Source organism: Acanthisitta chloris, unplaced genomic scaffold, assembly GCF_000695815.1.
Source record: "Acanthisitta chloris isolate BGI_N310 unplaced genomic scaffold, ASM69581v1 scaffold5857, whole genome shotgun sequence".
NCBI lineage: Eukaryota > Metazoa > Chordata > Aves > Passeriformes > Acanthisittidae > Acanthisitta > Acanthisitta chloris.
Genome location: NW_008684169.1, coordinates 45,504 through 58,993, shown reverse-complemented (window position 1 = coordinate 58,993; position 13,490 = coordinate 45,504). Strand labels below are relative to the sequence as shown.

Genomic DNA, 13,490 nt, shown 5'->3' with positions numbered 1-13,490 from the left:
GAGAATTATATCCTTCCATGAGAACTAGTTCTAAAAAATACATGTAATGTGAATGAATACACAGAATATCCTGGAAATATACATGTAATTCGTAAGATCACTAGTGGCATTTAGCACAGTTCATTAGCTGTCTAGGCCTGAATAGCATCAGCTGAAAAAACCAAGCAGCCTGTATATGCCACAAAGTGTGGAGGAAGAATATCCCTCATGTAAGAGTTGAGCAGATCAGCAGACTCTCAAGTATCGTGCCTGTAACATACCTCTGCACTTCAAGACGTACCAAATGGAAGATTGTATGGTGCAAGGAATTTATTTTTCCCTGTAATTCTGGTGGAAGACAAAGGGTTCCCTGGGTGCAGCAAAACATGTCAATTCCTCTGGTTGCATTTGTTGCTTAAACTGTTCACAGGCTGATGCTTTGGAGCTTTCAGTAAGGCTGTCTGGAATTCCCATCCTCTGGAAATATTCCAGGGTTTGCAGCAAAATATTTGTCCAACTTCTGAATAAAAACTAAAGAAACTAGACATATTTTGCAGGAAATTTGGGTAAAGGAAAAAAGGCAACTGTTGGAACAATGCATATTGTATTTTACATCTGGCTAGAAGATCTGACAAAAAAAAAATTCTCTGGTGAAGTTGAAATTGTCTAGCAGCAAATGACTCTAGCAGACAACTCCCCATTCCTTTCCCTGTTAAATCTTGGGACTTTTTTTTCCTTGAATAGAAATACAAGCCAAAAAATTATTGCACAACCAAATGAAGAGTGAAAAAAAAGAAACCCTTGAGCCATGGTATTGAGTAAATGTCACCTGAATCAATAGAATGTGCAACAGATGTAGGTTTTAACATTGGGTTTGCAAATTAATTATTAATTTATTTTTAAAGCAATGACCATAAATCTTCCTAGAACGGATTGTTATTCTGCCTGTTATGATTCATTAATGTAGTACAGGATAAGATCATTATCATCTAAGTTAACATTTTTGAGACTGCCAAATATCCTCCAAGTATTTCCTGCAGCTGGGACTGCAAGCATCTTCCTCGGAGCTGGCAGACTGCTTGCACGGTATCCTGCTCCGAGAGCTTCTTGTGGCTCTGGCACCGTTGTGCCCACAGGACCCCCCACTAGAGTGGGTCACTTCACTTGCCCCTCAGGCAGCAACAAAATTGGAAGCTGATTTCAAGCTGTCAAGCTGCTTGTGAAATCAGCACCTGCAGAGACACATGATCATGTCCACAAGCACCTGAAGCTGGAAAATGCTTCTCCAGATGTTGGGTTTCACTCACCCCAGCCTCCAGCTCAGCTGGCTGGTTAGTGGGGCAGAATAGTCACCAACACCTTTGAATAAATTGGGACTCCTCTCCTCCTCTTGGAAATTCCCACTTTGTTAAGTCAAAGGACACAGCAGGCAGAGTAGCAGCCATAGGAGACTGGTTACCAAAAATAGGCTTTTTCCCCTCTCAATTTCTTTTTGGTGTAATTTCCTGACTGCATTATTGAATTGACAATGACATAAGGAGCGTGATGCAGCAACAGGGGAGGTGGGAGCAGGTAAAAGCAAAAAAAAGCAATGACATGCTTGTGTAGAAGAGAGGAAAATGAGCTGGCAGTAAGGGGAATTCACAAATTAACCTGACAAAGAGGCTCACAGCCATCCCCTGCCCCCACAGCCACTCTGAGAGTCCTCTGACACATGAAGGATTTCAAAAGGGAAAGAACCCAACAAAACAAACAAAACCCAAACCACCACCCCAAATTACAGCAATTACTTGATCAGGGCATTTTCACTTCCTAATCTGGGAGAGAGTAATTCCCCTGGGTCATCTGACCTCTGTTGAAACTATACCAGGAAGAGGAGCAGCAGCAGTCACTGAGTGCAGGGCGTTCTCCGGCTGTACAAAAGCCTCTCGGGTGTGAGCCACAGCTCAGAGCAGCCTAGGGATGTGCATGCGTGCATATACATAGCCAGGCAAGGTGCAAATACCCTCCCAGCCAGATCAGCTCTTGCACAACTCTCCGATCCTGTGCAGCCCAGCAGATCTTTTGTTTTTCCCTCTGCTGCTCGTCTCCAAACATGCTTCCAGATCAGAGCTTCTGAAGAGCTGTTTCCTCCCGCGCATCTCCCTGAAACAGCTCTCTCCAGGAAGAGGCACTGGACAGCAGCATGGTGGGTATGATGGCAGTGAGGACGTGGATTGAGCCAGTGGTCGCAGGTTCCCAAGTGGCCAGCGCCTTCTACGACACAGCACTACTGCTGGTGGTGAAGAACTACTACAACCAGACCAACGCCACCACTCCCTTCCATGTACTGGAAGAAGCTCAGCAGAAGGCTGTCTCTAACTTTTATATCATCTACCACCTAGTTCTGGGCCTGAGCCCACTGGTGTCAGCCTATGGCTTGTCCAAGCTGGGGGACAGGATACATCGGAAGATCCCCATCTGCATCCCTCTTTTTGGTTACTTGGGCTCCAAAACTCTCCTGCTTCTCCTGATCCTGCTGGGCTGGCCAATCGAGGTGATGTATGGAGCTGCTGCCTTCAATGGGCTGACAGGTGGTTTCACCACACTTTGGGCAGGCATCATGGCTCTGGGATCCCTGGGGTCCTCAGAGAACCGGAGGTCTCTGCGGCTCATCATTATTGAGCTGGTGTACGGCCTCGCTGGCTTTCTGGGAAGCATGGCATCTGGCTACCTCTTCGTTGGCTTCAGTGATCGCTATCAAGAAGGCACTGTGCTAGTGTGCTGCAGCATCGCTTGCTATGCTTTCTGCCTCCTCTACAGCATTTTTGTCCTGACAGTCCCCAAGCCAGCAACTTCCTGCCCAGCCAAAGCCAAGAGTGCAGAGATGGGTAGTCAGCTACCAACCCACACAGGAGCAGCAGCAGCAGCAGCAGAGAGTTCTCAACCTTCAAAGGGCAGCAGCTCCACCCCAGTATCCCCCTCAAAACTCATCATCATCCTCCTGTTTGTGGCAGCAATCCTTTATGACCTCGCTGTGGTTGGTGCAATGAATGTCCTCCCACTGTTCTTGCTCAGAGAGCCTTTAAGTTGGAATGCTGTGCAGATTGGCCATGGTAATGCTGCTGGATACGTGATCTTCATCACCAGCTTCCTAGGAGTATTTGTGTTCTCCAGATACCTAAGAGACATTACCATGATCATGATCGGAGTGGTATCCTTCAGCGCTGGCATCCTCATCATGGCCTTCGTGCAGTGGACGTTCCTGTTCTACATTGGTGAGTCAAACAATCATTCACATGAGAAAATACACCCTGAGAAAGGAGTGTTTCAGCATCACTAGAAAGGCTTTTGCTCTGCTTCACTACAAGTTTCCAAGCACAAAGTCAGGCAGACCATCACATGAGCAATTTGCCAGACAACATTCTTATTATTATCCTTTTCCCACTTCTCTTAGTACTCTTACACTCAGCATCCTACAATATCCAGAGGAGGCATACACTCCTGCTAAGGCCAGTTTAAGGCCAGCAGACCTGTAGTTTAATACTCAGTCATAGCCCAGATCTAAGAAGGTGAACAGTGCTCACACTCTAGGGGAGTGGCAATTGTTGCTGACTCTCTGTATTAGTTGGACCACATTGGTGTATCAATGGGAAGCACTTGCTTCTTGTGAGGTAAGGCGTAGGACTCCAACAGAAACAAAATGGCAAAGACTTCCTATTAAATGAACACCTTAAGATGCGATTTATTATTTTTATATGAAGGCACTTATGGCCAATGAGAAACTTAATGAAACACGGGAGCTGCTGTAGAATTAAAATATCATGATTAATGTAGTTTACAAATCTCACACTATAAATGACCAAAGGACAGGGGACAATAGACAGAGCAGCACTTCATGATAAAGGAAAGGCAAGTTTATTTTGGGGAGGTAACCTCAGATGGAACACAGAAAATAAAACCCTAGAACTGCATTCATTGTGGCAGAAATATCTGACAGAGTATCATGTATCACATGACTTTAAGGTTTTGCTTCTGAAAATGAGAAAAAGATTGAAGATAATGGCCTGAAGCCTTCTTTTTTTTGCCTGTCCACGCTTTACAGGGAATGAGAAATGGAAAATTAAACAAAGTTATTCTAAAGGGAAAGATTATTGGATATTGTATTTGCATACTCAGCCAAACACTGAGGGAAATTTTTAAGAGATTTTGCTTGCTTAGGCAATCACACTGGTAAATATAAGATTTTGTAAAAAAATTTTTACAAAATGCTTGTTTAATATTAAGCTCACCTTCATCATGAAAGCATGCTGCTTTGTAGTGTATAGGATGCTTGTTCCCTGCATTGCAGAAACACCTTGGTACACTAGGCATGTAGCAAGTCTTCACGGAGGCTGGTTCTGTTGACAGGAAGGTATTTCCACCTCCCTAAAAGTTTCCACACTAGAGAAAGTCTAAAATACTGCAAGCCAGAAGCACTGAGATACAAGACAGCTGTAGCATTATAAAGGTACTGTTCCTGTCAAGGCTGTGTAGCACTAAGGGCTCTCTCTGCTGGTTAGTCTCAAATCATTGTTCTCACTGTCTCAAAGGACAGTGCCATATTCCATCTATTCTGGGATTTCTGGCCAAGACCAGGAGACCACGACCAGGCTGGGCCAAGTACTTCTGTTAATGGGAGTAATATGTGGCTTATCCCCCATGCCTTGGATGGTGAGGACCTACTTTTTCCTGGTACTCAGGGGACAAGAAAAGGTGAAGGTGCCTGCCCAAGCCAGAGGCATGTAGTCTTCAAAGGCCGTGGCTGTTGTGTCAGGTGACAAAGAGCAGGTACTGATGATAACTACCTATTTGTTGCATTACAGCACGGGCAGTGATGCTCTTTGCCCTCATTCCCTTACCAACCATCAGGTCCATGTTGTCCAAGCATGTCGAAGGATCATCCTATGGTGAGTATTTTGGTTACTTTACAGATCAAAAACACCTCAAATCCCTCCATTAAGTCTAGGGTACAAAAAGAAAGGTAAATTATTGCTGCAATCTATGCATTGTGTAATAATACTAGAACAGATTATAACACAATTGGAAGGGAGGAGCAGAAAAACTTGCATGACAAGATTGTCACATCCAAACTTCTTGTCCTTGGTTGCCACATCCAAACTTCTTGTCCTTGGTTGCATGATCTTTTATCCACAGAATTTTCAGCATGTGCTTCAAAAGATTACTATCAGTGTGTAGTTCAAAGGCAGGGAAAACAAGTGATGTGTTGCTCAAAAACACAGTACTCCAGGAAGAAACAAGAGAAGCAGGATGACAGCTCATTGACATTCACACCATTTATATTTAGCTTCTTTTACTTCCAGTTTGGAGAAGGGTAGATTTCTTTCACCTGTTTTTCAGTTATGCTCTCTAAACATTTCTCCAAGTGTTTGGCAACTTGTTCCTGTCAGATCATGATTTAACTACAAAGAATAACCTTTGTGTAAAAATTTACCCCTTTTGAAGAATAGGAGGAGAAATTATTTTCCATTAAAAATGTATTAGAAAATAGTAAAATGTATTTTGCACTAGCATATTTACAACAAGCATATTGAAGGATAAAATTTTTACCCTAATGGGCTAGGTTTAGACAAAAGAGACAGGACTGGCCGTGCATTCAAATACCACCACTGGCCCACTACTGCTTGTATGTCCTCCAAACATGTTGCCACAGACATCCTTCACATCATTTTCCTTTCTGCCATATGAACACAACACTGCTCTGTCACCAGTTCATTCCCATAGCTTGTGCTCCCTCAACATGCTCTGTAGCAAAATCACCTACCTGCCACAAATAGCACAGCTCACACTCAAAATTCATCATTGTTATTAATCATAATGTTTTTAATCTCCACCATGAGCCATACAGGCTGCATCCGACAACAGTGGCAGACCAGATCTTGAGCAGGACCTTGCAGCAACGTAGCCCTTGCCTTCTGGTAACAGTCTCATCTCCTTAGGCGGTGGCTGCTGGTGTTGTGCAGCTGGAGAATGCTACCAGGGCAGCAAGCTCAGCACACAGCCCTGACCTTGCCCTCAGTTTGCACATACCAACAGGGCTGGGTTACTTCCCTTTCACCCATTCACCATGACAGAAACACTTCAGTCAAAATCAGTTTCAACTAGGATTCAGTTTCTGCCTTTCTTCCACCGGTTACAAATCACACACACCTTCCCTGTTTCATACACTGTTAGAATTTCAACCCTGTGGACCACTCTTCTGGCCTAGGGTAGAAGCAGAACCTGACAAAAATCTACCCTGTCCTGAAGATGTTAGCTCTAGACTACTTTTCTACCTTCTAAGGAAAAGAGCACTTATCGCCCAGTTTATGCTGCGCTTCCAAGCAGCTACCTTTACATCTAGGCTGTTTAAGCAGACAGTTTTCCAGCTGGATCTTTTGTGCGATGCCTAGAAGAAAGAAAACTCATTTAATTGTGATCTAGGACAGAAGCAGATACAATCTCATGCCATTTGGTGCTTGTCAAGCAATGACAACATCATTCTTCCATGCACTCATGATCCTGGTTTAATCAGGGACGTACCACAGCTGTAACTGTGTAACAAACTATATTCTTGTTTTACAGGTAAGTTGTTTGTCCTGCTGCAGCTGTCTTTAGTCACCACAGGAGTAGTGACATCTACAGTCTACAATAAGATCTATCAAAACACACTGAACTGGTACAGCGGCTTCTGCTTCATTTTGTCTTTTATAGCTGGTTGCCTGAGTCTCCTCCCTTTAAGGTAAGGAACAGAAAAAGTTTTATTCAAAAGAACATGCTGTAATTTCTCCATACTTCCTGATTCTAGGTCTAAAGTGTATAATACAGTTGAGAAAAATAAATAAATAAATACTCTAAAAATAAAAAACTTGGAGAGACAAAGAAATTTGAAGAAATGAGCTGACAAATACCAAGAAGAGTCAAAGAATGAAACTTGCAATATCTAGACAGTTTAATGTAACATGGCTTGCTGTAGGAGGAATGTCTGACAGACTTTAAGGAGACGAAGCCTGCACACAAATATAAGTGCTTGATACTGCAAAAATAGTAATAAGTAGAATGAGTAATCCACCACAAAGTAGAACATTTTTTAAAATTCCATTATATGTTACTTACTCATTGTGATAGAACAGACAAATTTCAGACTCCCTCAGGTGTTTCCCTCCAAGGGAAATCATCACCACATAGTGAAGGAAATGGCTACTTTTCTGATCCAGTGAATTTGCTCAAGTGTACCACTACAGAGCCACGGGGAGGTACAATTTCAAGAACAAATTTTAAGCAAATTTAGCACAAGCTTAGTTCGAAGCAAGCTGAAACAGTATCTCCATCTACTTTTCCTGAGTTTTTGAAGGGCCTCCCTACAAATCTCACCTTGTCCACCATCCCCTTCCCAATACCCTCTACCTTCTTGCCTTACTAGGAATGGCAAGATTCTTGCAGTATGAAGTGAATTGTGATAATGTCAATATTTAATATGTGCAACAACAATATTTTCATTCAGATATAAGCCAGGTACCGTACAGGCTAATGTCTGGCTCCAGGCAAAATTATTGTCCAGCTTTGCTGTAATTTTAAAAAAATATAGTAGTAGAAAGTCCGCCATGTATACCGACTTCAGTGGTCTTATAGAGGCAGAAAAGAAAAAGCAATACTAAGGAAAGATTCTCTACCACCTCTGTTTTATCTGAGTACCAAAGGCTTTCTGGGCTTTTGAACACATTTGAAAACTGACGGCAGCAGATCTGAGTGTGGGGAAGGCTGCTTCATACTCATCATTCCTCTGGCTCTGCTTTCCACGTGTTTTCCAGACAGGAAAGACTGATTTCTATGCACAACCCTCTGTTTAACAGTGAGTCACTGCTAGCTACTCAAATGCTTTTTAATACAGGTTCCAAATAGAAGTTAGCACCATTATCAGCACAAACACAGGTTATTAGGACTTACAATATGAAAGGTTGACAAATGGTGCCAATGTCATTGCTTGTACACAAGCGAAGGATACAGAGAGGCTGGCAGATTGTTGAGATGATTCCCATAAAGCCTTCAGTCAGCTCTGGACATGACAGCAAAATTTAAGATGAAAGTGGGGAACAAGAAAACTGCAGTTAGAGAAAGTAGTTTTTTAACTGTCTTATAACCTGCATTTTTATTGCTCTTCATAGCTTTGTGGCCATCAGACAACAGTCAACCACTGGCTCGCTTCAGATTCTGACTGAGTAACAGAGGCATCTTTTGGTCTTTATCAACTCTCTGAGCTACTGAAATGGAAGGTTTGCCAAACATTAGTCTCCACAGTTACCACCATTACAGGAAACATATCATTTGTATTTCCATTTCACAGCATGCTACTCTTAGCCACTAAGTTCACCCAGGACAAATAAGTTCTTGCCTTATTACTTCTGCAGTACCTCATCTTGCAGAGTATGTGCATTGGCTATCACACACCAGCAGACCTCAGAGCACTCTGGTTTTCTACTAGACTGGTTAGCAACAGCACAGAGGGACAAGAAGAGGGTAGAAATTAAAATGGTATTTCTAGACACGTCATTCAGTATGGAAGGGGAAAGTGGAGCATCAGTTCTCCATTAGTTCCTGCTTGTCTGTTCATTCAGAAACCTCAGGGCAGTTCTGTGACTTTGGCTGATGAAACAGTAGGCTCATATCATGTGCAAACAGACATCAGCAGGACACACCAGCTCTCTGACTGCTACAGAAGATGGGACCAGCCCAGCCAAATAATGTTATGAGAAAGACTATTAAATACAGAAATACCACCATAAAAAGATGCAAGATTAAGACACTTTTAGTAATCCCTACAATAAAACACCCCTGAACACATGCTCATGCCCCTGACTTCTGGGAGATTGCTGCATGGTCCCTGGACATGCTCATGGGAGGACACTTAAGACTGAAGAGCCAATAGTGGAGTTTCAACTCTCACCACTAGGATGTATTACTCTTGTAACAGGTTATGAACAGGTATGTGCAGCACAGAAGTCCTACAGGCTTTATGGAAGTGTAGGGACACTGATACCAGGTAAAAGCCACCTTGTTACCTCAGTTTCAATCTGGGCTGAGAAGGAACCTCATATAATACAGCAACTAGCATGGCTTGATGCAAATAAATCCGAACATGAATCAAAAGTCTGGCATGCCTTACAAGGATCAGGCCTTGTGTTATGTGTCTGCTTACATGGTAATTTAATTAACAAGGATTAAGTGGCTTCCAAGGGCTTGGACTAAGTAAAGGGAAATTAAAAGCCCTTCAGCAACTGAAATAATCTGGAGGCAAATTGGGTAGCTTCAGTTCAAGGCAGGGATACAGCAAGCAGAAGTTGGTTACTCGCTATGTAACCCCTTATTCTAAGGAAGTTGCTGCGACTCTGCTCCCTCCCACATACACTCGCAATTCTTCCTCAGCTCCACACTTCACTTTCAGTGTCAGAAGTAATACAACAACAGAGAATACTCCTAGTTCACTCAGCTGTGGAACAAGATTTTAACTGCTCAGCAAAATAAGCACACACATCATTTCAATGGTGAAGGCTGCAAAAAAATGAAAGTTTATTCTAAGAAGTCATCTTTTAATACATTTATTGGTCCATTCCATTAAATTGAGGTAAACAAATGGTGCATTTTAAAAAATGTACACACTAATAGAGAATTACAAACAGTTTTACCTCAAAGTGTTTTTCTCCATCAATACTAGTTCCATAGTAAACAACACACAAAGTATATTTATACAGAGATATATGAAAGGGTATTGAAACATGCCAGCACCAGAAGGCAAGACAACATTTCCTAGCCTGCAAGTCTGAACAAGAGCACTGTTGCCAGATTTGGTCAAGTGCAGGAAACAAAAGCCTCCTTCCCGTTTTTACATTGTTTACTAGCTAATTCACACAGAGACAAGTCTTTTCACAGCTTTCATTTTGTTTTTAATGGTACGAACAGTGACTCTAGTTCCAGTGAGTGAGTTTAGAGAGGTGGAAAGCAGGAAAGTCTGGACACCCAGCCAGCACTGTTTTGGACCCCAGCACTGACACCTGCAATGCAATGTGTGAAGCTCACAGCCAGCTTGCCTTCACCTGCACGGCCCAACTCTCAAGACGCTGAGGAGGGACAGAGGAAAAGAGAACAAGGACAGTGCTTCATTATTTTTGCGTACTACAGACAAAAGCCCTTTGGCTCTTTGTTATTGTAAGACTGCCTCTCAGCAATCTGTCTCCCTGTGCAGTGGCAACATGGCACTGGCCCCGATCCTGCTGCTTGATCTGAAGGTATGGATACATATCCCAGCAGCAGAGTTAAGGAAATGGTTTAGCTTCAAAGCAGAGTTCCAAGACCTTCCAAGTAGTCTAGGACAGTGACTAGCCTTTCTCATTTTAGCATGCCACTTATGTAAGGGTGATATTCCTTTTCAAGAAGTGCCTTATTTTCTGCACAAATACTGTGCCTTAGGCATGCAACCCTAGAACTTGTCCAACTCATTACTAATTACTTGTACTTAGCAAGACTTCTGCCAAGCACAGAATTAAACATTGCCATTTTAGTCTGCAAAATTGGTTAAACAGCACTCCCAAAAAGTTTCAACTGCAACATTCAGTCTGCCAGAGGGAAAGTTTATTACTGTGATCCCCAGTTTTACTTCACAAAAGAAAAATAAATAAATATAACAAGTAGTAGCAACTCCCCTATCTTAAAAACAAAAGTCTTCATTTTCCCTGTGTATTGGTTGCTATAGTAAAAGTTAATATACCAAAGGAAAGACTCTTCTACCTTCAGAATTTAAGACAACTGAACACCTAATGAGCTAGCTATGCAATTTTGCTCAGTGGTTATCAGCACCATGATTTTAAACAGTCTGCAACATTAATCATAACCGTATCCAGTTAAATTGTGCAAGTTTCAACAAAAGCAAGGCTCCTGTTAAAATACTGAACAGATCCTGCTGGGCTAGGAGGGAATTCTTTTGTACCTCAGCATCTGCAGGACCGACACCTGAAGCAATATGCATCACGAACAGGCGATGCAGAGCCACCACTGAAAAGCTACTGCACAGTACCTCTGCAGAACAGTCTCTGCCACTCATGCTTTGTAGATGTTTCTCACTTACCCCACTACTTATCCTTAGCACAAGTGTTAGTGCAACAAAAATCCAAGTAGACTTCAGTGAAGAATCCATAGTTTATTCTTTAATAAAGCTCACATCAGAATAGTTTGTGTCTTTAGGGCTACACCTATTACCTTTTAATTTTTGAGTGTATACCTGAAAAAGACATGTTTATTGCAAGATTTAGAACCCGGTAAAGATACACAAGAACATATGGTCCACTACTGAGCATAGAAACAAGATCTCAGTGCTTGCTTTATTGTGCTGGTGCCTGTTAACAGAAGAAACAAACATCCCAGGGATTACACAAAAGTAACCAGGACAGCAGTGAATTTTGCATCCTCTGCAAGAGACCTTGGCCTGGCTATGGACTATGAGGAAAACTGGGCTGATTGAAGGATTTCTGAAGGAACCACATGTTGCATAGGTTCATAGAATGGGTACCAACTGATGGAATTTCGGTGCATGACCAGAGGGAGACCTCAAGTGACTTAACACTCAAGAAGTTACTCAAAGATGAAGTTCTTGCACTACTGCTTCCCTTTATTAACACCTTTTACTTTTCTCACGGAAGTTTGGGCCACCCAAATTAGAGACTCATATCCTGTAAAGATTACAGGATAACATGCCAAGAGTTTCACTAACAGTTCAGATCTCAAACTCCCACTAACAGCAGCGATGTGAAACTTTGCAACTATCACTCTGTACATCTTATAGCAACTTCCTGAAACTTTGTGATTCTTCCAATTAGCACTGCTGCCCCAACATCACAGATAAGATCCTCCCAACACCTTACAGCCTCTCCACAGTTACCTAGTAATTTACAACAGCTCTCCATAAAAAGAGATCACTCCATAGCCCATAGTAGCTGAGATCCACCACTACACACCCTTCTTACACTGCAGCAATTCTTGCAGAGGATTTCTCTTTTGAATGTCAAGTTTTACTTCCCTTGTATCAGCTTAAGAGGTTTTGGTGTTCTACACCATATAACATACCCTGTTATTGGCCACTGCCTGAGGTGCATGGTCCAACCTCTCCTCCAAATCAACCTGCAGGTGCTACAGAGCCACATACTCCTACAGGGAAGTACGAAATGCACATGCCTTTCAACAGCTTAACCACAAAGGATTTGTCTAAAGTCAAAATATGCTTTGGAAGAGGACTGGGTTAAAAACTAAGCAAGAGAAGGAAACAGATGGAATAAAATTCAAGCTGATCTTCAACAGCTCCAGCTTCAAAAGTTACATGTTGATTTGAACTTCACTTCACTTGGTTCTCCCCACTGTCCAATACGCTTCTCATGAACAGGTGTGATGTCAAATGCTAAATTCCCCAGAACCAACAACCAGAACAGGACTTCAGTGTTGTAAAGCATCAGATGAAACCAACTATAGGAAAAATCCACCATGTTTTCTACTCATCTTTCACTATTTTTTGTAAGATGGAGGGAAGGCTGACTAAATATTAGTTCAAGCTGTTTTGCTTGACTACCAGTGATGTAGCAAACTACAAAATTCCATTCACCACACAGAAACCAGCTCAAAAAGCATATGATCTCTGTTTGTGGAAAACAGGGAAGACTGTAACTCTGAAGGTTAGACTGTTAGATAGTATCCAAGTGCTTATTCTGGAAGAAAAGATTGTTTCAAGATGATCCCCTTAAGTATTTCCCTTGCATAACAAGAGTAGCCTGTTACTCTGAACCCAACAGCAACTTAAAAAGAGTTCTCATTTACACAAAGTATATATTGACAAACTGAGCTTAAACCAAGAAGCATATTTTGTTTAGTACCAGAGAGTTGTCAATGAAGGCTGAGTCAAAAAGGAAGACCTCTTAAAACGTGTTAAAATTGACCTTTTTACCCAGACAGCACCATCTCCTTAGCCTGACAGCTACCACAGTGCTGTAATAGCTCTCATCTTGAAAGTTGCTATAAAGCCACCAAGCTGAGCAGGGTGGCTGCGGGTTCACTTAGTGTTTATGAAGGGATAAATTCCAAACCAGACTAGTACCTAGCAGGCTGTCACAGGAAAACACAGAACTTGCACTCTCTCAAATACAGCTCAGATTCTTTGCAAGAATGTTGTCAGATACCAAGTAATCACTCAAATGTAGCACAAAACAGAGTTATTTATTTCCCCAAATGTCAATATTGATAACTGATATTAGCCCTAACACCCTTCACTTAGGATGGTTTAAAAGGATTTATCTGCATGCTGTTAAATCAAGACTCTGGAACCCTGGGAATCATATTAGCACTCCTAAGGCCATTAACACCCAACTTGAGGTTGGACTATCAGAGAAAAGAGAAAAAAAGGGACTTACAGAAGCAGCTACATTTCTAAAGGCCAGCTACTAAGAAAATACATCTGT

General features: G+C 42.1%; 1 protein-coding gene across 1 annotated transcript; it reads left to right on the top strand.

The window, feature by feature from the left end:
- The first annotated feature begins 2,164 nt into the window (after nucleotides 1–2,164).
- Nucleotides 2,165–8,220, top strand: SLC46A2 (solute carrier family 46, member 2). The gene is made up of 4 exons (XM_009079215.1): nucleotides 2,165–3,236; nucleotides 4,824–4,907; nucleotides 6,583–6,739; nucleotides 8,163–8,220. Exons 1-4 carry the CDS (start codon nucleotides 2,165–2,167, stop codon nucleotides 8,218–8,220), a joined length of 1,371 nt encoding a protein of 456 aa, XP_009077463.1.
- Nucleotides 8,221–13,490: the final 5,270 nt, after the last annotated feature.

What these genes read in the sequence shown, in the direction of transcription:
- SLC46A2 (XM_009079215.1), top strand. Translation starts at nt 2,165, where the DNA reads ATGGTGGGTATGATGGCAGTGAGGACGTGGATTGAGCCAGTGGTCGCA. An exon ending in GACGTTCCTGTTCTACATTG is followed by an intron (nt 3,237 to 4,823) that starts GTGAGTCAAACA and finishes GTTGCATTACAG; the next exon opens with CACGGGCAGTGATGCTCTTT. An exon ending in TGTCGAAGGATCATCCTATG is followed by an intron (nt 4,908 to 6,582) that starts GTGAGTATTTTG and finishes CTTGTTTTACAG; the next exon opens with GTAAGTTGTTTGTCCTGCTG.